This window comes from Nothobranchius furzeri, chromosome 1, assembly GCF_043380555.1.
Source record: "Nothobranchius furzeri strain GRZ-AD chromosome 1, NfurGRZ-RIMD1, whole genome shotgun sequence".
NCBI lineage: Eukaryota > Metazoa > Chordata > Actinopteri > Cyprinodontiformes > Nothobranchiidae > Nothobranchius > Nothobranchius furzeri.
The window spans coordinates 107,497,851-107,525,350 of NC_091741.1; the positions used below are offsets into that span (position 1 = coordinate 107,497,851).

Below are 27,500 nucleotides of genomic sequence, written 5' to 3' on the forward strand. Positions count from 1 at the left end.
CGCCTCTCAGGATAAAAATCACGAGGCGCTTAAGCATAATTCTGCGCACACGAAGACGCATTAGAGACCTGGATCATGAAGCTCAATGGCTAAAGAAATCACTGAAGCGCTCAGTCGCGCGTCTAGGCGGTACCGTAGGAGGCGAGCTGCCGTGGTTCGCCGCATGCTACAGCAGCGGGCTATCTAGGTGCGCACAGCGTCCCCCGGTCCCCTCCCCATCCCCCTTGTCCGGAACTTTACCTCACCAGTCTGAAGCAGCCACCCTGTCCGTAACAAGTCCGGACCTGTTACTAGGGGCTTCGTCCGGTTAAATTCCGGAAAACGTTATCCGGATGTTTGTATTCAGACACAAACGTCTTACGGACAGAGTCCGGAACATTTCCGTTTTTCATAGCCTGTCTGAAGGGGGCTCATGTGAGGGAAGCATAGACAAATAGTGTTTGCTGTGGGTTTTGTTGTAATTGAGGAAAACAGACCAACTACAATGCTAAGTTTGTTTTTCTTGCATTTGTGTTTTATTTAGACAAAGATTGCTGTTAAAAGTCACGGTTTTGCACACATCCTTTATTTAAATACTAGACACGTTTACCATACTGGTTCTGGTAGAGCCACCTGCTAAATTAGGGTCAGCTCCTAAAGACTCACCTAGTTAACCAAGTCACATTAACCTGTTCTCACTTTGTTCATTTGTCTTGCCTCCTGTTAAAAGTGCTCCAGAGAGCCTATGCATTATTATTATTATTATGATGCTCAATCTCAGAATGTCTGAACTCAGTCCAGTCATTTCTAAAGCACCGGCCCTTAAAGCTGCTCAGCCTGGGTCGGGTGGGGACAGCCAGGCTGCCGTGGACCCCTCTCCCATCTAAGAGCGCTCACAGCAGACGGACAGTCTTCTTTCTCCTGCAGCCGGTTCGAGCCGCAGTCAGAAAGGATGTTTACCCGCAGCATCCCGACTCCTAATGACTCGCACATGTAGAAAGAAGAAGCCCCCACAAGGAGGTAGGCACGAGAGTGACATAACTCCTGCTGGCCAGTCAGTCTATAGGTGTGTGTGTGTGTGTGTGTGTGTGTGTGTGTGTGTGTGTGTGTGTGTGTGTGTGTGTGTGTGTGTGTGTGTGTGGGCTCAGCACAACAACTGCGGGAAGCAGGCTGACAAAAGAAGCCAGCTCTGCACGAACAACAAACAGCCAACTCCGATGTAGACAGTGACCCCGCCCAACCCAGACCGACTCGACCCGAGTGTAAAAGGCCCATAAGATCAAAAGCAACACGTCACAAACATCAAACGTCCTCATCCGTGTTGCAGCTTGAAATGCAGGAAATGGCCTTTGCTAACAAAGAAAACGGAGCTGAGACTAAAGTAAAACAGCATCAATGTTCAGATGATAAACATGAGAGCATCCTGAAAGCCTTCGGGTCTGACTGCTGAGCAGACTGGAGGGAGTTTTGGTCCTCTGACCTTTCTGTTTGCCTGATGCAAGAGCAGTTCCATCCTGGGTATAATTAGTTATGACATCATGTATTTACACCTGCTTTGAAGGTTAAATGAAGGAACAGATGCTGGTAAACTTCTGAGCTGAATGGTAAATGGAGATGGCAAGTGCTCCAAAACTGTGAGCGAGGAGAGTGTGTGACGGCGGGGCTACCGACGTCCCACACTCTGGGGATCCGATCTGAGCTTGTTCTGTCCTCCCGGAAATCACTTGACTGATGATGACAACCTTCAGGTCGTGTAAAGGTAATGCAACCTTATGAAGGCGCGCCAACGTTAGCCGGCTGGTACACAGGTGTTACGTCGATATGTGTTCCCCCCTCGAGATCTGTTTCTTTTGCACCCAGCAGCGAGTTTGAACCATCCACTCGCAAACAATTCAGATTCAGATTTATTGGCCAAGTAAAATTACATTTACAAGGAATTTGTCTTCGGTAGATGTTCGCTCTCTAAAAACATACAACAACCACAATAAATGAGAATAAAAATACCTAAAAACACATAAGAACATGTATACCCACACACATGTTCATTTACACACACACATACAGGTGCTGGCCAGTAAATTAGAATATCATCAAAAGGTTGAAAATATTTCAGTAATTCCATTCAAAACGTGAAACTTGTACATTATATTCATGCAATGCACACAGACCAATGTATTTCCAATGTTTATTACGTTTAATTTTGATATTTATAGGTGACAACCAATGAAAACATCAAATCTGGTATCTCAGAAAATTAGAATATTCTAAAGGCCAATGAAAAAATGTTTGTTTCTCTAATGTTGGCCAACTGAAAAGAATGAACATGAAAAGAATGTGCATGTATAGCACTCAATACTTAGTCGGGGCTCCTTTTGCCTCAATAACTGCAGTAATGCGGCGTGGCATGGACTCGATCAGTCTGTGGCACTGCTCAGGTGTTATGAGAGCCCAGGTTGCTCTGATAGTCGTCTTCAGCTCCTCTGCATTGTTGGGTCTAGCGTATTGCATCCTCCGCTTCACAATACCCCATAGATTTTCTATGGGGTTAAGGTCAGGCGAGTTTGCTGGCCAATCAAGGACAGGGATACCATGGTCCTTGAACCAGGTGCTGGTGGTTTTGGCACTGTGTGCAGGTGCCAAGTCCTGTTGAAAGGTGAAGTCTGCATCCCCATAAAGTTGGTCAGCAGCAGGAAGCATGAAGTGCTCTAAAACTTCCTGGTAGACGGCTGCATTGACCCTGGACCTCAGGAAACAGAGTGGGCCAACACCGGCAGATGACATGGCACCCCACACCATCACTGACGGTGGAAACTTTACACTGGACCTCATGCAACGTGGATTCTGTGCTTCTCCGCTCTTCCTCCAGACTCTGGGTCCTTGATTTCCAAAGGAAATGCAGAACTTGCTTTCATCAGAAAACATAACTTTGGACCACTCAGCATCAGTCCAGTCCTTTTTGTCCTTGGCCCAGGCGAGACGCTTCTTGCGCTGTTTCTTGTTCAAGAGTGGCTTGACACACGGAATGCGACACCTGAATCCCATGTCTTTCATGAGTCTCCTCGTGGTGGTTCTTGAAGCGCTGACTCCAGCTGCAGTCCACTCTTTGTGGATCTCCCCCACATTTTTGAATGGGTTTGTCGTCACAATTCTCTGCAGGGTGCGGTTATCCCTAGAGCTTGTACACTTTTTTCTACCACATTTTTTCCGTCCCTTCGCCTGTCTGTTAATGTGCTTGGACACAGAGCTCTGCGAACAGCCAGCTTCTTTAGCAATCACCTTTTGTGTCTTGCCCTCCTTGTGCAAGGTGTCAATGATTGTCTTTTGGACAGCTGTTAAGTCAGAAGTCTTCCCCATGATTGTGGTGCCTTCAAAACAAGACTGAGGGACCTTTTAAAGGCCTTTGCAGGTGTTTTGAGTAAATCAGCTGATTAGAGTGGCAGCAGGTGTCTTCTATATTCAGCCTTTTCAGAATATTCTAATTTTTTGAGATACCAAATTTGGAGTTTTCATTAGTTGTGACTTATGAATATCAAATTTAAATGTAATGAACATTGGAAATACATTGGTCTGTGTGCATTGCATGAATATAATGTACAAGTTTCACGTTTTGAATGGAATTACTGAAATATTTTCAACCTTTTGATGATATTCTAATTTACTGGCCAGCACCTGTATATACACCCCCCCCCCCCCCCCACACACACACACACACATCCATAAGCATACTGAATAAGTATAAAAAACTAATATAATAATAAAACTAATAATAAAAATGTGTCCTAAGGTCCTAACCCTTACCCTTACCATAACCCTGAAACATAAAAATTGTGACACACATAATATTTTCAAAAACTATTTATGCAAAACATACATTTTTGGTGCCTGGGTGGTTATGGTTAGGGTGAGGGTCGTTTCTTGTGACTGGGTCGTTTCCACTCGCTGCTGGGTGCAAAAGAAACAGATCTCGAGGGGGAACACATATCGACTTAACACCGGAAACAAGTAGGTTCTTGCGGTAACTAACGGTGACGGTGTCCTGCGGGGCCTGAACAGCTGACGTACGTCTCGTGCTAAGCTAGCATCTACCTGGTGGTTTTAATCCACAGAAACCCGGTTAGAGAAAACTAGTCAGGACGTCATTACAGGTCCAACACGTCGGAAAACTGACCTGCTCCTTGCTGGCCTTCTCCGATTTTAACTTCCGAACCACTTCTCCTTGGGTCTTAATGGCCTCTTGGATCTGGATCTGCGCCTCGTTTTCCATGGCGTTTCATTAAAGTGTATTTGCCGTTAAAGCTCCGCGTGCCGTTGCGCTGCAGGAGAAGAACAGTCACTGAGTCATGCACGGAGGAAGTACGTCACCCACTTCTTCTGCTGCTAGTTTAATGCAGCTAGCAACTCTTCATGGTGAATTACCGCCATCTTCTGGATAGGAGTGTGAGCAAAAACTTGTCAAATCACAAATGAGAGATTAGACTAATTGATTCATTAGAGCTTGTGCGCATGCGCGCATTGCATTGTATTTGGTTTTAGATTGCAGCAAACCTTAAATTCACCACCATTCACTAAAAATGATAACAGTGTTGGGCTGGAAAATATGGCAAATATGTCCATCACAATTTAGTCCATGTTCATCAATATAAAACAGATCACTATTTCTGTCTACACTTCATGTTCTCTGGCACTATTAAGTGAGATTTAAGGATTTCAGAGGATTATTTTTGATTTCAAGATTTATTTTCAGAGGTTGAACATGTCATCAAACATTAAATAAGTCTTTTGGATAAATAAAACAGGTATGCTCATATGTTGATGGCACTGACGTGGGTTGGGGCATGCAAATTTAAGGTGTGTGCCTTGCTTAAGACATACTGAGGTACATTTGACAGTCCAAGCTGTCTTTATTCAAAGATAAACGTGGCATTGAATTCTATGAAACTTTTAAATGTCCATAGTTTCTGGGCCTTTTGTGAAACGTAGTGTGCAGCAATTAGCCGCCGTTAAAGTGAATACATGCGTTTCCATCGGGCGTCGGGACGTATTGCTTATGCCGCAAGTCTATTTTCTCATGTGCTACGATTCCAGAACGTATCGAGCTCAACAGATATGGGACCAGACAGGAAGTCAAACACGATAGCAGTGTAAAACAGCTGGAAACTTTCAAAACAAAAGTCAAATAATATTCTTTGTTTTTATTTCCAAGATTAGTTTTAATGTCTTTATAATAAAATAGGTTACAAATAGCTGGGATGCCCACTCCTTTGGTTCAGCCAGTCGATCTATGTTTGATGCTTTTGGCCCTTTTTAATCTACATTTTTTAATTAAATAGGCTCAAATCACAGGAGCTTTTATAAATCACACATTACATTAGTAAATGTTCTGTCAAAAGGTCCATAGTTAAATAACTCTTACATCGACATAAAGAACATACAGTTAGGACTTTAAACTTTACCATCTTCCTGTTCAAACAGCAGCTGAAGTGAGTAAACATTCAAAGTCCACATCTTTGGAGTGAACAGAACTTCCTTCACGGCTGTGGTAAGTTTCTCTGTACATGTTAATTATGCAGCTAAAAGTAATGGGTTAGGCTGAATATAAAGTTTAAACAGAGTTTTTCTGTTATATTTGATCAGTTTAATCAGTTGGGAGGGTCTGCAGGAGAAGAATTTTCCGAACCGCTGTCTTCTGTGGAGATAAGTTGTTGCTGCATCTTTACAAAAATGGATAAAACTGTAACTATAACACACAAAATAACACCTCAGGTGGTGTACTGATTAAAAATGTTGGCCAGTGGCACCAGTGCTCGGCAGCCTAATTTCTACCAGTGACCCTCGGGGCAGCAGTGGCTACAGTGTGGCTCATCACCACCAGCATGTGAATGTGAGGGTGTGTGGGTGAATCACTGATTTTGTCGTAAAGAGCTTTGGGGAGGTGTAGGACTCTAGAAGGTGCTATAATCAAATACAAGCCATTTACTGGTGTCTCTACTGGTGTCAAGCAGCGGACTGGTGTCATATACATAGCTGGCTGGTGTCTAAACTGGTTTAGATGCTGGTGAAGATTCTCAGTCATCCAGGTCATGGTAATCCGAAAGGGTTCAAATGAAGGCAACTGGACTTCTACTGGTCTAGATAGTAGACTGGTGTCTGTCGCACCTTAAGATTTCCGACCTTGAAATGATTTTGGGATTTAGGGAACAGCCCTTAGTTATTTTAAATCTAAAGCTTGATTCCCACGACAAGATTTTTAGAGTCCCTGATACACCAACTTAGGTCCTACAGTGTGTGATGTGCAGTAACTCGGCAAATGCTACACAATACAAACAGACCACCTTCACTCACATGTAACATATAATGTGACTTGGAAGTAAACAAACACGGTTGAAGAGAAGCATGCTACATGCTTCTATCAACTCACTTTCTCATTGGCTACATTACACCATCCACAGGCAAAACGTTCATTTATCCCGAAGATCACACCCAAAACTCAGATTAATGATCAGACTAGTACCGACATGCTTTTGAGCAGAGCAGAACTCTCATAACACCACACACTTTAAGATGATCTGCTATGATCTTCAGAGCCATTATGGTAATTGTGCACAACTTTAAGATCTTTGATGGACAGGACTACTCAAAAATCAACAGGATTATCCTGCCGTTTAAACCAGGCTGTGTGTGTGTGTGTGTGTGTGTGTGTGTTTATATATATATTCTTATACTTCTCAAAAAATTAGCATATTGTGATAAAGTTCATTATTTTCTGTAATGTACTGATAAATATTAGACTTTCATATATATTATATTCATTACACACAACTGAAGTAGTTCAAGCCTTATTGTTTTAATATTGATGATTTTGGCATACAGCTCATGAAAACCCAAAATTCCTATCTCAAAGAATTAGCATATCATGAAAAGGTTCTCTAAACGTGCTATTAACCTAATCATCTGAATCAACTAATTAACTCTAAACACCTGCAAAAGATTCCTGAGGCTTTTAAAAACTCCCAGCCTGGTTCATTACTCAAAACTGCAATCATGGGTAAGACTGCCGACCTGACTGCTGTCCAGAAGGCCATCATTGACACCCTCAAGCAAGAGGGTAAGACACAGAATGAAATCTCTGAACGGATAGTCTGTTCCCAGAGTGCTGTATCAAGGCACCTCAGTGGGAAGTCTGTGGGAAGGAAAAAGTGTGGCAGAAAACGCTGCACAACTAAAAGAGGTGACCGGACCCTGAGGAAGATTGTGGAGAAGGACCAATTCCAGACCTTGGGGAACCTGCGGGAGCAGTGGACTGAGTCTGGAGTAGAAACATCCAGAGCAACCATGTACAGGCGTGTGCAGGAAATGGGCTACAGGTGCTGCATTCCCCAGGTCAAGCCGCTTTTGAACCAGAAACAGTGGCAGAAGCGCCTGGCCTGGGCTACAGAGAAGCAGCACTGGACTGTTGCTCAGTGGTCCAAAGTACTTGTTTCGGATGAAAGCAAATTTTGCATGTCATTCAGAAATCAAGGTGCCAGAGTCTGGAGGAAGACTGGGCAGAGGGAAATGCCAAAATGCCTGAAGTCCAGTGTCAAGTACCCACAGTCAGTGATGGTCTGGGGTGCCATGTCAGCTGCTGGTGTTGGTCCACTGTGTTTTATCAAGGGCAGGGTCAATGCAGCTAGCAGCTAGCAGGAGATTTTGGAGCACTTCATGCTTCCATCTGCTGCAAACCTTTACGGAGATGAAGATTTCATTTTTCAGCACGACCTGGCACCTGCTCACAGTGCCAAAACCACTGGTAAATGGTTTACTGACCATGGTATTACTGTGCTCAATTGGCCTGCCAACTCTCCTGACCTGAACACCAGAGAGAATCTGTGGGATGTTGTGAAGAGAAAGTTGAGAGACGCAAGACCCAACACTCTGGATGAGCTTAAGGCTGCTATCGAAGCATCCTGGGCCTCCATAACACCTCAGCAGTGCCACAGGCTGATGGCCTCCATGCCAGGCCGCATTGAAGCAGTCATTTCTGCAAACGGATTCCCGACCAAGTATTGAGTGCATAACTGAACATAATTATTTGACGATTGACCTTTTTTGTATTAAAAACACTTTTCTTTTATTGGTCGGATGAAATATGCAATTTTTTTTTTAATTTGGGGTTTTCATGGGCTGTATGCCAAAATCATGAATATTAGAAACAATAAAAGGCTTGAACTACTTCAGTTGTTTGTAATGAATCTAATATACATGAAAGTCTAATGTTTATCAGTACATTACAGACACTAATCAACTTTATCACAATATGCCAATTCTTTGAGAAGGACCTGTATATGTGTGTATATGCACACATCTATATCATCTATATCTATCTATCTATCTATCTATCTATCTATCTATCTATCTATCAATCTATCTATCTATCTATCTATCTATCTATCTATCTATCTATCTATCTATCTATCTATCTATCTATCTATCTATCTATCTATCTATCATCTATCTATCATCTATCTATCTATCTATCTATCTATCTATCTATCATCTATCTATCTATCTATCTATCTATCTATCTATCTATCTATCTATCTATCTATCTATCTATCTATCTATCTATCTATCTATCTATCTATCTATCTATCTATCTATCTATATATACATGTGCAGTATATATGTGTGTATATATATACATGTATATGTATATATGTATATATATATATATATATATATATATATATATATATATATATATATATATATATATATATATATGTATGTATATTTGTATATGAACACATTTTTAATTTTTTTAATTACTTATTTCATTTATTATTAAAATAGAAAAAAACAATACTAACAAATAAAATAAGGTTTCTCAAACCAAGAAAATGAAAAGGGAACAGAAAGAAGTAAACTTATGTTATCTGCCCCTTTTTGACTAAAATGACATTTTTACACTGAAATAATAATAATTATAAATTAGCCTATATAAAGTAATTGCTCAACTAGTTAGCTAACTTGAGTTCAATTTGTAAAGAAGAAAGAGAAAATTAATAGTAACAACAATTCAAAAAGCAAAAGGATTTTTGCACATATACCTATTCATATATATACATTAAAGTGCATTGCATGCCCATATGAACACACATACTTCATATAAACATATACATACAGTATAGATTTACACACCACTACATGTACACATAAACAAACATACATACATATTTATACATACACACATGAATATACCTACACACATCTTCTATAGCTTTATTTATTTATTTATTTTTATATATATTTGATTTGCACATATATGATTCCAGTATTTCATTTTTAATAAGTTTTTTGAAAGTAAATATCGTTTTCGCATCCTTGATTACATTACCTAGCTTATTCCATACTTTAACTCCATATATAGAGACACAGCGCTCCTTTATAATTATTCTATGCTTAGGTATTGTAAATAATTCATGTCCTTTTAGTTCATATTTACTCTGTCTTTTTATAAATCTTCTAAGTAAATTTTTGGGAAGGTTTTTTGTTTGTTTGCAATATACATAAATTTAGAAATATTGTAGTCCACTGTGTCATAGAATTTTAATGTTTTTGTTTTTATGAATAATGGGTTAGATGGATCTCTGTAATTACTCCTTGTAATGATTCGTATTGTTTTTTTTTATTTGTTTTTTTTTTGCAATATATAGATAGATATATTGATGCCTATTGCCTAGTTAAATCCCATATCTACAATGTAAACTGTTGCAGTCAGAATGGAGGTCCTGCCACCACCCTCGGGCCTAGAAGCACAACATGCAGCACTTTTCACCACTGGCTCACTTAATTTCCTGCATGAGCTCATATCCACATTTGATAAGGATGTGGACCAGGTAAATCATCTGAAAGCCTCTTTTGAAAAAAAAAAACAAAAAACAACCAAAACAATAAAGACTTGGAGAGACAAATCATCTATTTTTTTTCCTTTAGATATTGCAACTTCGAATGTCCAGAAAAGCCCACTCGGATCTCTCTGGTGAGCTGCCACACTTCCTGGAAAAAACTGCACCCATAAGGGCTGACCCAGCCTGGAGGGTGCTTCCTGTCCCTTCCAGGCTACAGAAGAGGCATGTAGATATTGGGGACATGGCCCCATGTGATGCTCTGCGCTTTATTAAAGCTCTCCAGTCCTCAGCACAGGGCATACAGGTATTCAAATCATTACACACACACACACACACACACACACACACACACACACACACACACACACACACACACACACACACACACGCATTTGTGGTTTATGAAACCACTATGACTTGCTGGTGGTTTATGGGGACACAATTCTCCCTTGTTCTGGTGAACACAAAAAGTATCCATCCATCCATTTTCTGAACCCGCTTTGTCCACGTAGTGTCTCGGGGGGGCTGACAAAAAGTATGTAGAACATTTTTATTTTAACCATGGAAGAAAAGTTTCACTTCAAAAATAAGAAAAACCTATCAGAACATACATACATTACACAAGTAACATTTCATAGGCTAAAGCTTGGTTTATGCTTGAAGCATTCACTTTCCGCTTGGTGATGTGGCTCGCGGATGGAACGCGCTGCACAACTCGCAGCGTTTATGGTTCATGCGGCTTGTCTCTGTGGTTAGCCAATATTCTCCCAAACTGAATGGGGCAGCATGGAGCTCTACGGCATGCATCCGACACTACACCATAGTAGAAGTAAAAATTACTGTTGTTTACAACATGGCATTCCGGCATTTTTAACAGCGTCCTCGTCTTTTCCAACAGTGCGAGCTATTTCTCTCCAAGAATCATTAATAACATGTTGATCACGGTGATCTTTGAGAGCTGACTCATACAAATGTCTGTATTTAGGAACCTCTGCCATACTAGTTCTTGCCAGTCCGCCGTGTTTTTCCACATCCGACCGTCCGCGTGGTTAGAAAATTTCCTAGGTGCGCGGTGCGGAAAGTTTGTGCCGTGCGGAGGCGCGGTGGAGGGGCGTGGTTGTTAAAATGACAAAATTTTGCCGCGCGGAGCCGTGCGAACAAATCATACATGTGTTAGCCAATCAGAAGACAGTAGAGGTGGGAAAAATGATCGATTCTAAGATGCATCGCGATTCAGCCATGCATGATTCCGCATCGATGCAGCAACGTGACATGATGAGATTCTCTCCCTATGTCTATGTCGGGGATCGGCAACCGCGGCTCTGGAGCCGCATGCGGCTCTTCCATCCATCTGATGCGGCTCTCTGTGCTTGTAAAATAATGAATGGATATTTAAATAAAATGCTTTATATTTTACTGCATTAATTTTACATCTGTATGCCAATTCTAAATGTGAAGATTGTCTGCGTAAACCTGAACAGGTCCAACCCGGTCTTACTGTGAGACCGGGTTGACGCGTCACGCTTGTGCGTAATCATATTGGTGCTTTCTGAGCTGAAGAGGATGTCAGATTCTGGGATTCTCCTCAGCTCCTGGATGTGTCGCCACATTGGAGACAGGAACAAGCGCTATTCAGCCAAAGTTTCATAATCAGGGAACATTTTCTAAGTGACAAGTCTCGCTTCAGTCGGAGGAATCTTCCTGCATGCGCTCTGGTTCTGCAACGTGCTCCAAGCCCCTCTCCACATCTTCAGCTCGCTGTGCGCCGTACGTACGTGCTGACAGCGAGCTGCACTGAGCAGTGTCCAGCTCAGATGTTCAGATGGGAATCTTTTCTTAAGTGATTTAGCTACATCTGCGCGAAACGAATAAAGTGTCAGTTCGTCTGCATGCGTCGGGGTAATTCTTTCTATTCTTTCTCCGTCAAAATAAACGGTCAAATACGGGAACTGTCCGGTCAACACAACACAAGCCCTGCTTTTAACTGTTCTGTTTTCTTGTGAAAATTGTTGCAAAGAGATATAATTTAACTTGATTACCACCAGAGCCAGGCGCACTGCGCCGTTATCTCCGTCATTGTAAATGAGGGAAAAACAAATTGATCGGATCCTTTTCTGACCTTCCCCACCAACAAAGTTTAATTACAACAATTAAATGTGACAGAGCCTGGATTTGTATTCTGAACAGTCTAAACATGTTTTAAAAATAAACGCATGACAAAAGTGGCACCTGCTCAGTAAAACCACCAACAGGGTGAAAAATATCAAAATATTGTAGGCAGAGATGGGCTACAACTTCTGGATCCACTTTATATAAATAATTTTATTGATTATCTTCTTATGAAAGATAACTTTGACGTACACGAGCGACCGGCACTGGCTGCTGTCACCTGTTGTGAGTAGCTCTCTGCTGTCTGAGGGTAGGCCCCACCCACAACGCCGCGGCTGCTGTGGCTCCCAGTGTTTTCTTTACTGTGGGAAACGGGTAATAATGGCTCTTTGATGGGAACAGGTTGCCGACCCCTGGTCTATGTCTATGCAGGACAATAAAGTTTTGAGGTATTACAATTACTTCTGGGGGCAGAGTTGCAATGACATGCTGTGTTGCCCTAGCGCCAATTTAAAACAGAAAAGGCGGACAGGGATACAGGGCCAACATTACCAGTAATCAAAGATGTACCCGTTATATTTAAATCGGATGTCTGGGCCAATTTCGGTTTTGGGATCCTGGATGTGAAAGAATCACTTAACACAGTATTTGTTTACTATTTTTAAGTTCAGTAATATTCTATCTCAAAGCTGCTCTACCGAAAACATTATTTCTTATATTATTTAAGTAATTATAGGCAGCACTCTTTAAAAAGTATTGCTCACTATAGTGAATAGATGAATGTTCTGTTTTTCAGGGATTTCGAAATCAAAAAGAAATTGAAAACTATTCTACTGCTTTTATTAAGTAATGAAAATTTTTGTGTGAAGAATCGTGATGCATTTCAGACTCAAATCGAATCGTTAGGCAGATAATCGGAATCAGATCGAATCGTGAGGCAGGTAGAGATGCACACCACTAGAAGAGAGATGTCATTAATAAATTAATCTGAATCTTCAAATGTGTTTGGGTAAAAATAGGGCAGAAACTAAGTGGTTTCTGTATTTAAATCCTTTGGGTGTGACAGTGCTTTAACTATAATGTTAACTTTTTCAACAACCATTTTATACCCTTTTAAAGTACTTTTCAAATATCCAAGACAGAGAGTAAAAATCAAATGCTGATGTAACTGGGAGCCACCTTGGAAAAAAATCAACTTGCAGACCTACAGTAACATTCACATATAGTCACATAAAGTCTGGATCATATGTTTAGGTCATGCGTTAGGTCATTGATTTTATAATCTATGTACTAAATTTGATGAGCCTCACACAGCTGAACAAGAACCGTTCAGAACTAAAACTGCCAGTCAACTGATTAACTGGTGGACCAATGCTGTCTTTCCATGTAGATCCTCCGAAAAGTCAGTCAGCCTTCTCTTTGGTTTTCCCAGGTTGACTTCGATGATGGAAACTGCCCAACCTTCCGCAACCAGATCACAGGAATTTACAACGTCATTCAGGCAGTGAACAACCAGTTCCCTGGTGAGTGTTTGATCTTGATCCTTCAGATACTTTGGTGCAGGAACTTTGCATCAAACAAGAGGATCAAAGTATAAGACATGGTTATTATCATTTCATCTTTATGTTTGTGAAAACAGGTGTTCCACATATATCTCAAGCTCCGGTATTGATGCTGCGACCCCGTGCCTGGAACATGGTGGAGCACAATGTTATGGTAACGTGAAAGGTCTTCTACTTACCTTTAAAAAACGATAACTCTATTTTACGTCTTCATGCCCACTTTAAAAAACATGGACAGTGTCTTGTATCAAACCTTATGAATCAATCAAAAACCAGTAGTTCAATGAACAAAAGAACAATTTCCTGAATTTTCCCAAGGCTGGTTTTATTGAACACATGTTTTAACTCCATAACATGACGTTAAGGTTAATAATATACCTTCGATCACAAAATCTTCAGTTTTACCAAAACCGACCGAAGCAAAAACACATACACCCCACAACACAATCTACTACATCTAGTATTTTGTACGACCACCGTGATTTTCAAGGACAGCGCCTAGTCTTCTAGGCATGGAATGAACAAGCTGTCGACATATTACAACATCTATCTTTTTCCATTCTTCAAGAAGAACCTCTTCTAGAGCCTGGATGCTGGATGGAGAGTGATGCTCTACTTGCTGCTTCAGAATTCCCCACAGGTGTTGGATTGGGTTCAGATCAGGAGACAGACTTGGTCATTAAATCACCTTCACCCTGTTCTTCTTCAGAAATGCAGCCGCAGCTTTAGATGTGTGTTCTGGATCGTTGTCGTGTTGGAAAAGTGCACGACGACCACATGCACAGAGTGATGGCAGCATCTTCTCCTTCAGTGTAGAGCGGAACATTGTTGAGTTCATGATACCATCAATGAGATGCAGCTCCCAACACCAGCAGCACTCCTGCAGCCCCACATGAGGACACCGCCACCACCGTGCTTCACTGTAGGCACCATTCTCTTTGAAATTCACACATTTACAATGCCAAACAGTTTTGAAACCATTAGTTCCAAAACAGTGATCTTTATCTCATTACTCCAGAGCATAGAGTCCCAGTAGTCTTTATCTATTTTAGCATGAGCCCTAGCAAATCCTAATAATAATAATAATAATAAATTTTATTTATACAGCACAATTCATACAGGAAATGCAACTCAAAGTGCTTTACAAATTAAGATGACCCCACATACCTACATTCCCTCCCATCCCCAGGAATGTAAAATTTTCAAAACAATACCTCCTCATTACACTCATGCTCTGACACACACACACACGCACACACACAACATAAGAAAGAAAATAAAATACACTGGGCTGAGTTCAGATGAGCCAGAAAAGCTAAGTTAAGGAAACGCCATTAGGGGAGCCATCTGCCCCGACAGCAGCAGAGTCACAGCAGCAGCCGACACAGGGCGCTCAGGGGAGGGAGGGCGAAGCCCTCAAACCCATGCTTGTGGCATCAAACACCACGTGTGAGGAGAAGTGTCCCACCATCTCCATGATTGCCCCACTTCATCCCCTACTGCTGCGTGACACTCAGCACTGGAGAAAATTCATCTCTAGTTGAGGATATTGAGGGAGCCATCCACCAAGACCTTTCTAAGAGATATCAGTCTGTGGAGGAAAATACCTTCTACACATTTCATCCACTCTTCTTGTCACCCCAAGGAAAGCAAGACACATATTCCAAACTAGCAGCAAAAGCTGCAGCTTTGAAGGATGTTGCAGATGCAGAAGTGCCTCTGGAGCAGCCCAGCGCTGGAGAAACTGACAACGATGATGCGACTGCACCCTACTCCAAAAAAAGGAAGTCTGCTCCTGTTGACCTGCTGGGTCAGACTTTTGAGAACAATGCCACACCAGAAGCATCACCATCTTTGGCTGCTGAAAGAGAAGTAAAACAGTATGAAGATGCTTCTTCTTTGCCTCTTAGAGGACCCTCTGTAAGTCACAGAGACCGCACTGTGGCAAAGATTGTAGGCCAGAAGTGTGTGTGTGCGGGGGGGGGGGGGGGGGGGGGGGGGGGGGGGACGACAAGCCTTATGGATGCTGTGATAGCATCTGGCAGATGGGACCAGTCCATAGGAGGAGTATGAGGGATGAAGCAGGATGTGGAATGCTCTCCTGAACAGGAAAAGGGGTTGGCATTATTTAGTAAATTTTAAACAAAGGCTCAATGAAGTAAAGCCTCCTGTGCTTTAACTGGTCCTAGACATAACAGTAACAGGCTTTTCTGCCTTTCCTTTGTTTCAGGTAGAGGGAAAGGAAGCTCCTGGTCCACTCTTTGACTTTGGACTTCTGATGTTTCACTGTGGGAAAATGCTGTTCCAACACAAGAGTGGCCCGTTTTTCTACCTGTCAAAAGTAAAACACATGAATGTTGACTAAGGAAATGATGCTGAGAACTGATGTTGTTGCTCTGAGTCACTGATCACGAAGTATGTGGAAAAGCATGTTACACCACACACGAGACAATTACGAATCCGTGCATCATTTGTTCTACTTTCAATCCAAAACCAAAAAACAGATTTTTTTTGTTCTTTGTTTTTGTGTCAGATGCAGATGTTTTTATTTTATTTTTATATTTTCATTTTTAGTCTTAGATCAAAAATACGAAATGTAAGAATGGGCCGCAGGACTGAACTTGTTTTAACCTCCTGGCACCCAAACTTGTATTTGGTTTGATTTAAAAGAAAAAACATATCTAGCTATAACAGATTAGTCAACTATAATAAGAGAGAGAGAGAGAGAGATTGTGTCTGTGTGTGGGAAGTCAAGAGTGTGTGTGTGAGTGGCATGTGTGGGTGTTTCTGAATGAGTGAGCATGATCAAAGAGGCATAGAGCAATACATTTACATTCAGTTGATTGAGTCAATGATCAAGAATTAATAAACATAAATTTTCCATAACAAAGTCATATAAAGTTTCTATATAATAACAAAAAGGTCTAAGTAGAAGAGAATAACATTTTTAAGTGCAAGGAGCCAATGTCCATGTGTGTGGACACAGGGCCCTAGGAGGTAAAATATTTCACTGATCTGGTTTACGTGAACAGGTGTCGTGCTAGAGTAGTTGTCCCTGACATAATGTGCGTAGCTGCATCCGGAGCACACAGGAAGCACAGATCCAGGTCTGCCTCCATGAGTCTTGTTATTTTATCATCAAGACAACAGGGACAGACAGATCTGTTCTGGCGGGTATTTTTACAGGCAGGTAATTATAAAACACCTGGAGATGCAGCAGTCAGAGGGCCTGAGAGAGGCCGTTTATGTTCATAACAGAGAAAATTCTGTGGTAGATTTATGTATCATCAGGTTAAACTCTCACTATATTTCAGTGGTGTGATGTTGTAACCTCTGGTTTGCAGGTGGAGAGTTTCATAGAGGCCAGGTTGTGGAACAGGATCTTTGTCTGGACACAGGAGAAGGTCTCACTGGAAAAATCACATTTTTCTAGTTTTATATTTTGATCGAGATTATTTATTTTATTTTTCATACAATCGAAGGAGAATATTTCCCTATTTGTTGTTAAAGGTGTGGATCACTAACTTAATCAGAACATCAGCCGTGGTCTCTAGTAAGAATGTGAGTTGTACTCTGGGTAAACAAGCTCCGGTGCGCCTGTTTCAGAAACTAGAAGTGAGTCAGATCAGAGCTGAGCTTCAGACAACAGGACGTGGAGTCTTATTTCCTGATATTTGGACATCTCTCCTCTGATTGGCTAACAGCAACACAACTCTACCACAGACTCTGTCTGCTCTGCAACGTTGATGTTTTATCTCCACAAATAACACAAGGCTAAAGGGGTTCTGCTGTGTGTTGGAGTTGCTAATGCTAATGGTTAGCTTCTACTAGCTGAGACGTTCTCGGTTTCCCGGACCCTAAACCAACAACAGCCTTCCCCATCGTGAGTCAAGATGGGTGAGTCCATGAATGTTAGTGACAGTGTGACGTAGATCTGTCAGAATTATGTAATCCTAGAGTTTCACCGTCTAGTTTCTATCAGAAGCTAATGCTAATGCTAGTTGTAGGAGACTATTTTCATGTTCAGCCCGCATGAAAAACTCAGAGTGACCCTTTAGAATCAGACATGATCTTTCAGAAATGCTTCAGTGTTCCACACCTTTAAAAAGACAATAGGTAAAAATTCTACTGTGAAATAACCACAAAACAGTCTATTGTCTCAGTCATGTTGGAAGGAAGGTTACAGTGAAGCAGAGTTCCCTCGCAGTACGCTGGGAGGTTAGTACCCCAGCCTGGCAAGCCAGACTAGAAAAATTTGTTACAATATATTTACTAAATATATTTAGTAAATAAATATATTTTTTAGTCTGGCAACGCTCCATTGACGGCTCTCAGTCGTGGGTTGGGTTCTACCGTTGTCTTTCAAAGATCTTCACATGCTACTGGACAATGAACGTGACGTAGTCACCGCAACGGATGTCGGTAAACGAGGCGGTCGACTGTTGAAGAAGGTGAAAATAAATCCTTTTTCTAAATAAAGGACTTAAATACATCTCTCTGCTCCTGATTCTAATACAGCCCAAGTCCTAATAGTCCAAAATGATGTAAAAGCCGTTTCAAACAAGTTGTCGCCATCTTGTTCCACTCAGTTGCATCATCCCGCCCACCAGACGGATAGAGGGCCTTGATTGGCCCACAAAGAGGATAAAGTGCTGTGACTGGTTCACAAAGTAGATAGAGCGCTGTGATTGGCCCACCATTATGGACCAATCACAGCTCTCTATGTGTTTGAAACCACTTTAACTCATTCACTGCTGTTTCCAGTCCAGTAAAGCCCTTCGCTACCAGCATTTTTCAGCGTTTTCACCGTTTTTTAAGAGTCACAGAATGTTGCGCGCTAGGATGATGTCAACACCAAAACTACCAAAACAAAGAGTAGACTCACCTCTTACATCAGGAAGAAGCCGTGCGTTTCTAGCGTTATCTGTTCTTTCATAATGCGTTGTGGAATTGTGATCGGCAGAAGCTTTTCCGGTCACTTTTTTACAGCAGCGGCCCAAAACGATCTCCTAACACATGGATTTTCTGCTTCCTGATCACATGACGTGTGACGTACGCGGATGTAGATCGGCTTTAGAGCTGAGATGTTTGTTCTCACGGTGCGGGGGCTCGTTCCGACGGCCACACAGTAAAAAAAAATGCAAATGACAACTTCGGCAGTTAATGAGCTAGAGAGCTGTGATTGGCTAGCCAGACTGCTGCTAGGGGCTGCGGAGGTTCCAATGGAGCGTTCCTAGACCAAACTTTGCAAAGCAAGAACTTGGTCTAGTTCACCAGGATAGCAGTACACAAATGTGACCATAAAAAGTGATTTTTACTTCCTGCACTTTTAAAGTGTAGCTGTGATGGTCAGGTTGGCTTGACGGTGCTCAGCCCAGCTGACAGTGAACCGGTTCCGTGTTCATACAGGTGTTTGTGTGTGTGTGTGTGTGTGTGTGTGTGTATGTGTGTGTGTGTGTGTGTGTGTGTGTGTGTGTGTGTGTGTGTGTGTGTGTGTGTGTGTGTGTGTGTGTGTGTGTGTGTCTAGCTGGGCCTTCCACTCGGCAGCATCAAGGCAACGGTTCTGATAGAAAATGTCTTCGCAGCGTTTGAGATGGAGGAGATTCTCTATGAGCTGCGAGAACATTCAGCAGGACTCAACTGTGGGATCTGGGACTATTCAGCCTCCTTTGTCAACAAGTTTGGTAAGATGAACGTTTGAGCTGCCTGTCATTTACAGTTCACGTTTTACTGAATAATTCAGCTTTTGGGTCACTTTTTGCTCCTAGGTCACCGTGAGGACTTCCTTTTGCCTGACCGCAGTAAATACGTCAACATGGAGAAGCATTTTCTGCGCAGCTACATGGACTTGTTGGTTCAGACGTGCCATCGCCGCGGGGCGCTGGCCACAGGAGGCATGGCTGCTCTCATGTTGCCTGGCAGGCTGCACACAGACTCCTACACCAGAGTGTTAGCTTCAGTCAAAAGGTGTGAATGACCCAAAAGATGCTCCCATCATCTCACCAGATGGTCAAGTGGCACCTTCCTTGATGTTTAGCATTTTTGTTTTTCCAAACATCTGTTTATTGTTTTCTTAAGAACATACCTACACATATTAATACACATGAATGTACTGTAAGGGATGTAAAGTGGGAGGCAGACCCGGGGGCGTGGAGACCGGACATGACGTCAGAAATGATAAAAGGACAGCAGGTCTACACGAGGGCGTGTGGTCGACCTGTTTTAGGGGGTGGGGTCAATCGCAGTCAGTTAGGACTGCCAGTGACAAAGATGGCTACACAGGTGGTTAGCGTTCCAGCGCTAGGAGGGGAGGCTGGTTGCTACCTTTATGTAGCTAGGGCCGGTAATAGTTGGTGCCTAGACCACAGTGACATCTGTCACAAATGCTGCCTTGCAGGCAGACGGACACAAGCAGAGGAATCCAGCCACAGCCCTCGGACCTCAGTCCCCGTGGCGCTGGATGGAAAACGGTGGGCAGAGAAGTTTTATGCTTGCGTACGTCCATTACCACCTTTTTGGTCCTGTTGATTCTAAGAGTCAGGATGTTGTTGTCACACCATTCTACTAAGTGGTGAGCCACAACAAGGGGATGAGATGCAGCCATGGGTGTAGACGGAGAACGAGAGAGGGCTGAGCAGGCAACCTAGTGGTGAGCCAGTGGTAAGCATCCTGACAGGTCCAGGTCCATGTGATGATTGCTGTTACTGCTCCTTTAAGATGTGCTTTGGTTCTGTGATTAAAATGTTCAAAGAGACAGAAGTAGCATTATCCCAACTGCTTTAATAAACCACTGATAGGAGCAAAATGGCTTTCTGTCTGGTGCTTTAGTGCTGCACAAACGTTACATTAATAACAAATCAGCTTCCTTTAGTATATCATCCCTTATTCCGTTAGTTGTTATAGTGTTTCTTCTCCTTGTGCACAAAAAATCTGCAAGGAGCACATAAGGGTTAAATGCTTCTGATGTCCAGGTGAACAAGAACGCTTGGAAGAACGTTTTGCTGCAGAAATCAGACACGATCTCTGATGGATCACTGTAAAAGTCCATTTCACAGACTCAACAGACCATCCATAGTCTGTGGTTCTTGTGAAGTTTCTTTAAAGGCAAAATGTTTGCAAGTTTAGAGAAGAGGTCGGTCAACATGTCTGACAATTGCCACTGGACCAACGCAACGGTGCCTTTGCACATTTCAAGAATATCCTCAGACTTTGCATCTTTTTGTTTTTGTTAGGCAGAAGATGTTGGAAATCAGTGCAGGTGTGGATGGTTTCATGGTGTATGACCTGAATCTGATTAAACCCATGCAAGAAGTAAGCACTTCATCAGGAGAGTTGTACTTTCCTGACATGTCGCTAAAAACGGAGTCTTCTTCTTTAGCTCTTTCAGGTTCACACCGATGGTGACAACCAGCTTCACAGGCTTCGAGAGGATGTCAGCGTGACTCCTAAAGATCTCCTCTCCATGCCCTTGGTCAGTGATGGGGTGGGGGGTTAATAAAAGTGTTCCAACTAATTCTTCAGCACCCTTTAAGTTAACTTCAGGTGTATTTCTGTAGGGAGGGGTCACTCTGTATGGGCTGAAGTACAACATAGCGGTGGGTGTCCTGTTTATAAACGCTTGGCTATCAGGTAAGCAGGACTGTGTGGAAGAATTAAAATGCCTCAAATTGAGCACTTGAATTTTCTATTTGAGAGCAGAATTTCATATCAAGAGACCAACTTTTTAATTTGAGAATAAGATCTTATACTATTGCTCTCAAAACTTGTAATGCTTGCACTCAAAATGTCTGCTCTCCTTCAAATACACTCTGTTTTCCATCAAATCTTTGTTTCTGCGCTCAGATTTTAACCTTCTTACACTGGTATTGTCTTCTCACGTGAAAACTTTTTCTCTGCATGGATCAAAATTGCTCCCACAAGTCTGCTCCCTGCTCTCACGGATTTTTTCTGCTCTCTCAAAACTTGGAAGTATAATCTCCTAGCAACCACTCAGCCAATAGGAGAACTGTATGAAACCGGGCGGTGAAAAACATCTTGGGGTTCGCTCGACTTTAAAGCGGATTATCCCATAGATAGAACACGTAGACGCCCAACTGGGCACTGGAACAGCTTCACCACCATTTTGGATGGGTCTCCTCCTCTCCAAAGTCAATGCAGAGCAGTGACTGTAAAAAGAGATGCAGAGTGCACAACTACGCCCGTTTCTGTGTGTGTTTTAGTTGGGTAAACACCTTCCTCAGTAGAAATGAATGCACTGGGAGCAAATGGAGACCCATCTAAAATGGCAGCCAGCCACTGCAGCAGCTCCAATAGACAGCGACAGTCCACAAGGCGTCTACGTACACGTCTGTGGGTTATCCTGTGTGCCTTCAACAGTTAGCTACATCTGCTCTTCAGCTTTCTGCTCCACGTTACGATCATCATGTGGACGTTGTCGGTGTCATGGTGTTCAAAATGATTAAAACTAATGAATTATTTTGGCCAGACAGACTTTTTACACACATACTGAATCGTTAGCTTAGCTTTGGTCACATGACAGCGACAGTCTGCTGACCTGAAGCAGGTTTTTATTTCTTTTATGTTGACTGTTTCAGAGTTTTGTTTTGATCAAAAAACTATTTGTTAAATAAAAACATCAAATTTGAGCCACACAATCTAAATTTAATGTAAAATATGATCAGTTATTAATAAAAATCATTATAATTATAATTGGCTCGAGAGGAGCCAGTTGAGGTGGCTCGGGCATCTGGTCAGGACGCCTCCCTGGTGAGGTTTTCCAGGCACTTCCAACCGGGAGGAGGCCTAAAGGAAGACCCAGGACATGTTGGAGGGACTATGTCTCTCACCTGGCCAGGGAACACCTTGGGATTCCCCCGGAGGAGCTGGCCCAGTGGCTGGGGAGAGGGAAGTCTGGGCCTCTCGCCTTAGGCTGCTGCCCCCGCGACCCGACTCTGGATAAGTGGATTAACATGGATGGATGGATCATTTTAAAATGTAGATGCAAAAAAGGCTCAAATTTCAATTGTTCTGTTCAAGTGAAAGAAGAATAAAGACTTCGGTATTTAATGTAACAATGAGATTTCAGTTAACAGTATTTTAAGCTCTTTCTCCTCCTCCATCAGTCTCAATAACCGATCCTGCTGTGATGTTACTTTTGACAGTTCACCTGACATAAAGTTCAGAGATCGTTTGATTTCCTCCAGGTCTTCTGTGGCCATTTCTTTACCTCGTCCACCGGCTCTTCCTCCTGGCATCTCTTCCACTTATCTGCAGCTGTCGTCCTTTGGTCCCGTGCTCACCGCAATGCGATGAATGTTGTTTGGCCTGGCTCAGCAGGACCCCTCCGGAGTCGGTGTAGTCCAGTCGGCCGAACTATGCCGGGTTCGGCGCTGCTAGGTCGAGCCGATGGAACCGCGCCGGGCTCGGTACCGCTGGGCCTGGCCAAAAGAACCACATCAGGCTCGGTGCCGCTGGGCTGGGCCGGGTTCGGCGCTGCCGGGCCAGGCGGATGGAACCACGCCGGGCCTGGTACCGCTGGGTCGGGCCGATAGAGCCACATCAAGCTGGGCTGGGCCGGCGTAACCACGCCAAGTTCGGCGCTGCCGGGCCAGGCGGATGGAACCACGCCAGGTCCAGTGCCGCTGGGCCGGCTGATATAACCACAGCGGGTTCGGCATTGCCAGGCCCGGTACCTCTAGGTCAGGCCGATGAGACCACGCCGAGTTTGGCGCTCCTTGCTGCACCTCAGCAACCGGCAATATATGATCACAAAAATAAAACAACTTATTCAAACTAACATGGTAGTACACACTACTTATCAACACTTTTAGCCCCTAGAGACAAAATCACACTCATCTGTTGTAACGAGTGAATTAGGATAAAAGGTAAAAACTTTATTAATTATGTAAACACATTTAACATTGTATAAACATGAAGCCTCACTTTAAACCAACTTCTTCTGTCACAGATAAAACTAAACTCCGTTTTTGTAAAGAGATACACTTCTCTTCTGACGAGAACAACATGAGGGAAGCAATCATTTCATTCCTGCTGAATCTGGAAAATTACCCATTACCCACTTCTACATGCAACCTCACGGCTTTGTTTGCTATTGGTTTATTTCAAAGTGATTTTCAGCATGGACGAGACTTTAACCTGGCAGGGGAGGGGCACAGCACCCTCCTGCAGCCTGCACACCTGAACGGTTACGGCCGACTCGTCACATAAACAGGAAAAACAGAAAATGATCAGTCATGGTGATAACATAAATGTGCCCCAGAAAATAAAAGAGCTGCAAAGATTAATGTAAAAGTAAAGTTTAGGGCAGCAGTAGCTCAACAGGTTGAGCGGGTTGTCCAGTAATTGGGAAGTTGCAGGTTCGATCCCGGCTCTGACCACAGAATGCTGATGTTGCGTCCTTGGGCAAGACACTTAACTCACCTTGCCTGCTGCTGGTCGTCGGAGGGGCCAGAGGTGCCTGTGCTCGGCAGCCTTACCTCTGTCAGTGCGCCCCAGGCCAGCTGTGGCTACACGGTAAAGCGCTTTGGAGTCCTCTGACTCTGAAAGGTGCCCTACAAGAGTGGGTCATTCATCATTTAGATCATGAACCCAGAGATGTTTATGAATCTAGAGAACAATGTTCCTGCAGGTCGTGCCAACACACGACTGACCATGAGGTGACATCTGGGAGGCAGAAGCAGCGAGCTTCGGGAGCATCACCTGCTAACTCTAGAAGTTCTGCTAGATGAACCCAGATGTGACCGGTGTTATAAGATGTTATAAGATGTCATGTTAAGTAAATGGTAGCGGCCCTTTATAAAATTGAACAAAAATTGTTCTTACCTCTGGGCCCAGGAGTCATGTCCTTGGACTGCGGAGCGATCGAAGAGCAGGTCTCTACTCCCCATTCTGGGGTGCCAGAATGTGGTTCTTTTCCTTATCAAAACACAAGAGAATGAGACAACTTTGTCCTTACAGCGTGGGGCTTTTTATTTGTACAGTTCAGCAATACATCACCAGTAACTTTGGGACAGTGTTCAGCCAGGACGCAACGAGCCTCCGGCTGTAATCTTCCAGAAAGCTCTGTTTACACCAAGAATGCATTTTAGTTATACTCTTTGCTGACGTCACTCCTGCATATCTCAGAAAACGGGCCTCACGTACACATGAACTGGAAACTGTTTGGGGAGACTTTCCCATGCAACAAGACAAGGACCATCTGGCGCTGGCGTCCGGTAAACACTCCTGATTTTGTTAGTCTTACTGGAAATTATGTAACACATCTTGGCTCCTACTGAAAAACAGGATGTTAAACCTCACGTACACAGTTTTGGCTTCTACAAGCTCAGTGTGGAGAGTGGGTAGTTTTAGGGTAGAGAGGTCATCATGTTATCCAGTCAGTGTGTGTGTTTACTAGTGTTGGATTGTGTTCATGTTGATAAACTATAGTGTGTGAAGGCTGTACCAACTCCAGCCTGTCTGGACATCGAGTCCACGGGTTTCCAGATAAGAGAAACAACGCCTCTATCTCTGTGCCTGAGGGTGTTTTGTGCAGCTGAAAAGACAGACTCCTGTAGCCCATGTTGTTCGGTACCGTGACAAGGAGGTCCACGCTGGGCTCCGGAGACCCGTGGAGGGGTTTAAAAAATTAAATGCAGATTTCTGGAGCTCAGATCACTGCGCCAGGAGAGGATGCGTGGCTTTTAAAAATCCCAGCTGGACTGGCTTGCTGGTGTCTGGGTCGGATCCAGCTCACAGAAGCCTACATGAGCTCCTGAACCGGATGACAAGCGTCTCTCTCCCTCTCTCCAAGCGCTGTGAATGGATATTAACGAGTATGAGACAGCTGACAAACGCTCATTAGTATTAATATTATATTAACTGACCGATACTATTTTAACTGTCAGGTACGTGATAGTAATCTGTACAATAGTGTGATGCTAGCACACGAGTTAACTCACCTGCTGCTCCCCCGTTTCTCCTCTGGTTTGTCTCTGCTCTCGGGGGGCGTGCAGCAAACTCATAACTTTATGGTTCTGGTCCATCAGAAGTAGAATTATAAACATTTAAAGTTTCCTCTGTGTCAGAGCCACATTAGAGTCCAAATCAGTCATGGTGAAAAGGCTCGCTGAAACATAAATGTTCCATTTTGTTCATTACAGCGCTAGAAAAACATCGTGATGAAACACATTTTGATAGTTAGCAGTCGTGCACTTAGACGTGGAAAATGTTCATGGAGTAAACAACTCATAGCATTACACCGGATTAACGTTCAAAGAGCTAACCATTAAAAACGAAGGTGGGAATGCTAAACAAAAACATCTACGCTTGGTCCACAGCTAGCATAGTGCACGAGTGATACGAGGGTGAAACTCAGATCTGGTGGTTTTATGAACGTGTAGCTATCGTGAGAATAGGCTAATCCACCTAGCTATGTGCTCCTGCTGTAATATTAAATGCGAGGAGTCATAAGAAGTAGCATAACAAAACAGAATTGTATAAAACAAACTGCAGCTACTAGCCTTGAAACGTAACTTACTTGGGTGCCTTGTTGGTTCTGGTCCATTTTGCTGGTCCAGGTGAATGAAGCTCCCGCTCCAGATCGGAGTCGGCAGGTTAGAGCCCTGCACGGGCCTAAAATCTGAGCCCGTGTCCGGCCCGGCCCGAGGGGGTGGAGCCCCAGCCCGACAAGGTTTTCAGGATTCTCTGGCCCGGCCCGAGCCTGAGCCCGACTTTTTTTAACCAACTAAATGAAAACAAAGTGCGTCAATCCTGACCAATGTGTTAAAAGACGTGCAGGATCCGATCAATTTGTTTTTCCCTCATGTACCGTCGCGGAGATAACGGCGCACTGGCTCTGGTGGTAATCAAGTTAAATTTCATCTCTTTTCAACAATTTTCACAAGAAAACAGAACAGTTAAAAGCAGGGCTTGTGTTGACCGGATAGTTCCCATATTTGACGGTTTATTTTGACGGAGAAAGAATAGAAAGAATTACCCCGACGCATGCAGACGAACTGACATTTTATTCGTTACACACATCGCAGATGTAGCTAAATCAGCCAAGAAAAGATTCCCATCTGAACATCTGAGCTGCTCAGCGCAGCTCACTGTCAGCGCATATGTGCACAGCGAGCTGAAGTTGTGGAGATTGGCTTGGAGCGCGTCGCAGAACCAGAGCGCATGCAGGAAGGTTCCTCCCACTGAAGCGAGTGTTTTCCAAACCCTGTCGCTCAGAGAGACTTGTCTCTTAGAAAATGTTCCCTGATTATGAAACTTTAGCTGAATAGTGCTTGTTCCTGTCTCCAATTTGGCGACACATCCATGAGCCTGTCTGAGGAGAAGCCCAGAATCTCTTAAGCTCAGAAAGCGCCGATATGATTACGCTCAAGCGTAACCCGTCAACCCGGTCTCACAGTAAGACTGGGTTGGACCTGTTCAGGTTTACGCAGACAATCTTTACATAGAATTGACTTACAGATATAAAATTAATTCAGTAAAATATAAAGCATTTCATTTAAATATCCATTCATTATTTTACAAGCACAGAGAGCCGCATCAGATGGATGGAAGAGCCGCAGGTTGTGACATGTTTTCTCCAGGACCAGAGAGGACGCAAACTCGATACATCTCTTTTATTGTGAGGTAATAATTTCTCCGAGTTTTGCAGTTGTGGCCGGGAGTAGACATGCACGCTGCAGGTGCGGGCGGGAGTGTAACACACACGTTGCAGTTGCAGGCTGTAATTGTCAGAAATTCAGCGGGAGCGGGCAGGAACGGGATGAAGAAAACAGTCCCGCGCAGGGCTCTACTGCTGCGTTTGTGTTTCAATTTTTTTAATGAATTTGATTAAAAATAAAGGCGCCCGGCCCGGCCCGTGTCCGAGGTAATTGCACAGTCGTTGGCCCGAAGCCCGGCCCGAGGGCCGTTGGGCCGGGCCGACCCGAGGGCCTAGGGCTTC

General features: G+C 43.3%; 2 protein-coding genes across 4 annotated transcripts in view; one reads left to right on the forward strand and one right to left on the reverse strand.

Annotated features, from left to right (window-relative positions):
• hars (histidyl-tRNA synthetase) overlaps positions 1-4,350 on the reverse strand; it is a 17,016-nt gene extending 12,666 nt beyond the window's left edge. Inside the window, exon 1 of one of the 2 annotated variants that reach the window (XM_015966741.3) lies at positions 4,148-4,350. In XM_015966741.3, the coding sequence (XP_015822227.1) occupies positions 4,148-4,243 (96 nt within the window). In that variant the 5' untranslated portion in view covers positions 4,244-4,350. The remainder of the gene's footprint in view (positions 1-4,147) is intronic. The other variant, XM_015966664.3, reaches the window with a different exon arrangement.
• A 1,067-nt stretch (positions 4,351-5,417) lies between these two features.
• The window catches only part of ugl (ureidoglycolate lyase), a 26,318-nt gene continuing 4,235 nt past the window's right edge, over positions 5,418-27,500 (forward strand). Inside the window, exons 1-12 of one of the 2 annotated variants that reach the window (XM_015966459.3) lie at positions 5,418-5,518; positions 9,736-9,857; positions 9,955-10,173; positions 13,411-13,501; positions 13,618-13,694; positions 15,771-15,881; positions 16,885-16,944; positions 19,068-19,224; positions 19,309-19,507; positions 20,773-20,851; positions 20,919-21,011; positions 21,097-21,169. In XM_015966459.3, coding sequence (XP_015821945.3) covers positions 9,741-9,857; positions 9,955-10,173; positions 13,411-13,501; positions 13,618-13,694; positions 15,771-15,881; positions 16,885-16,944; positions 19,068-19,224; positions 19,309-19,507; positions 20,773-20,851; positions 20,919-21,011; positions 21,097-21,169 — 1,276 coding nt within the window. In that variant the 5' untranslated portion in view covers positions 5,418-5,518; positions 9,736-9,740. Of the gene's footprint in view, positions 5,519-5,613; positions 5,674-9,725; positions 9,858-9,954; positions 10,174-13,410; positions 13,502-13,617; positions 13,695-15,770; positions 15,882-16,884; positions 16,945-19,067; positions 19,225-19,308; positions 19,508-20,772; positions 20,852-20,918; positions 21,012-21,096; positions 21,170-27,500 lie in introns of those variants that run through there. The other variant, XM_070555693.1, reaches the window with a different exon arrangement.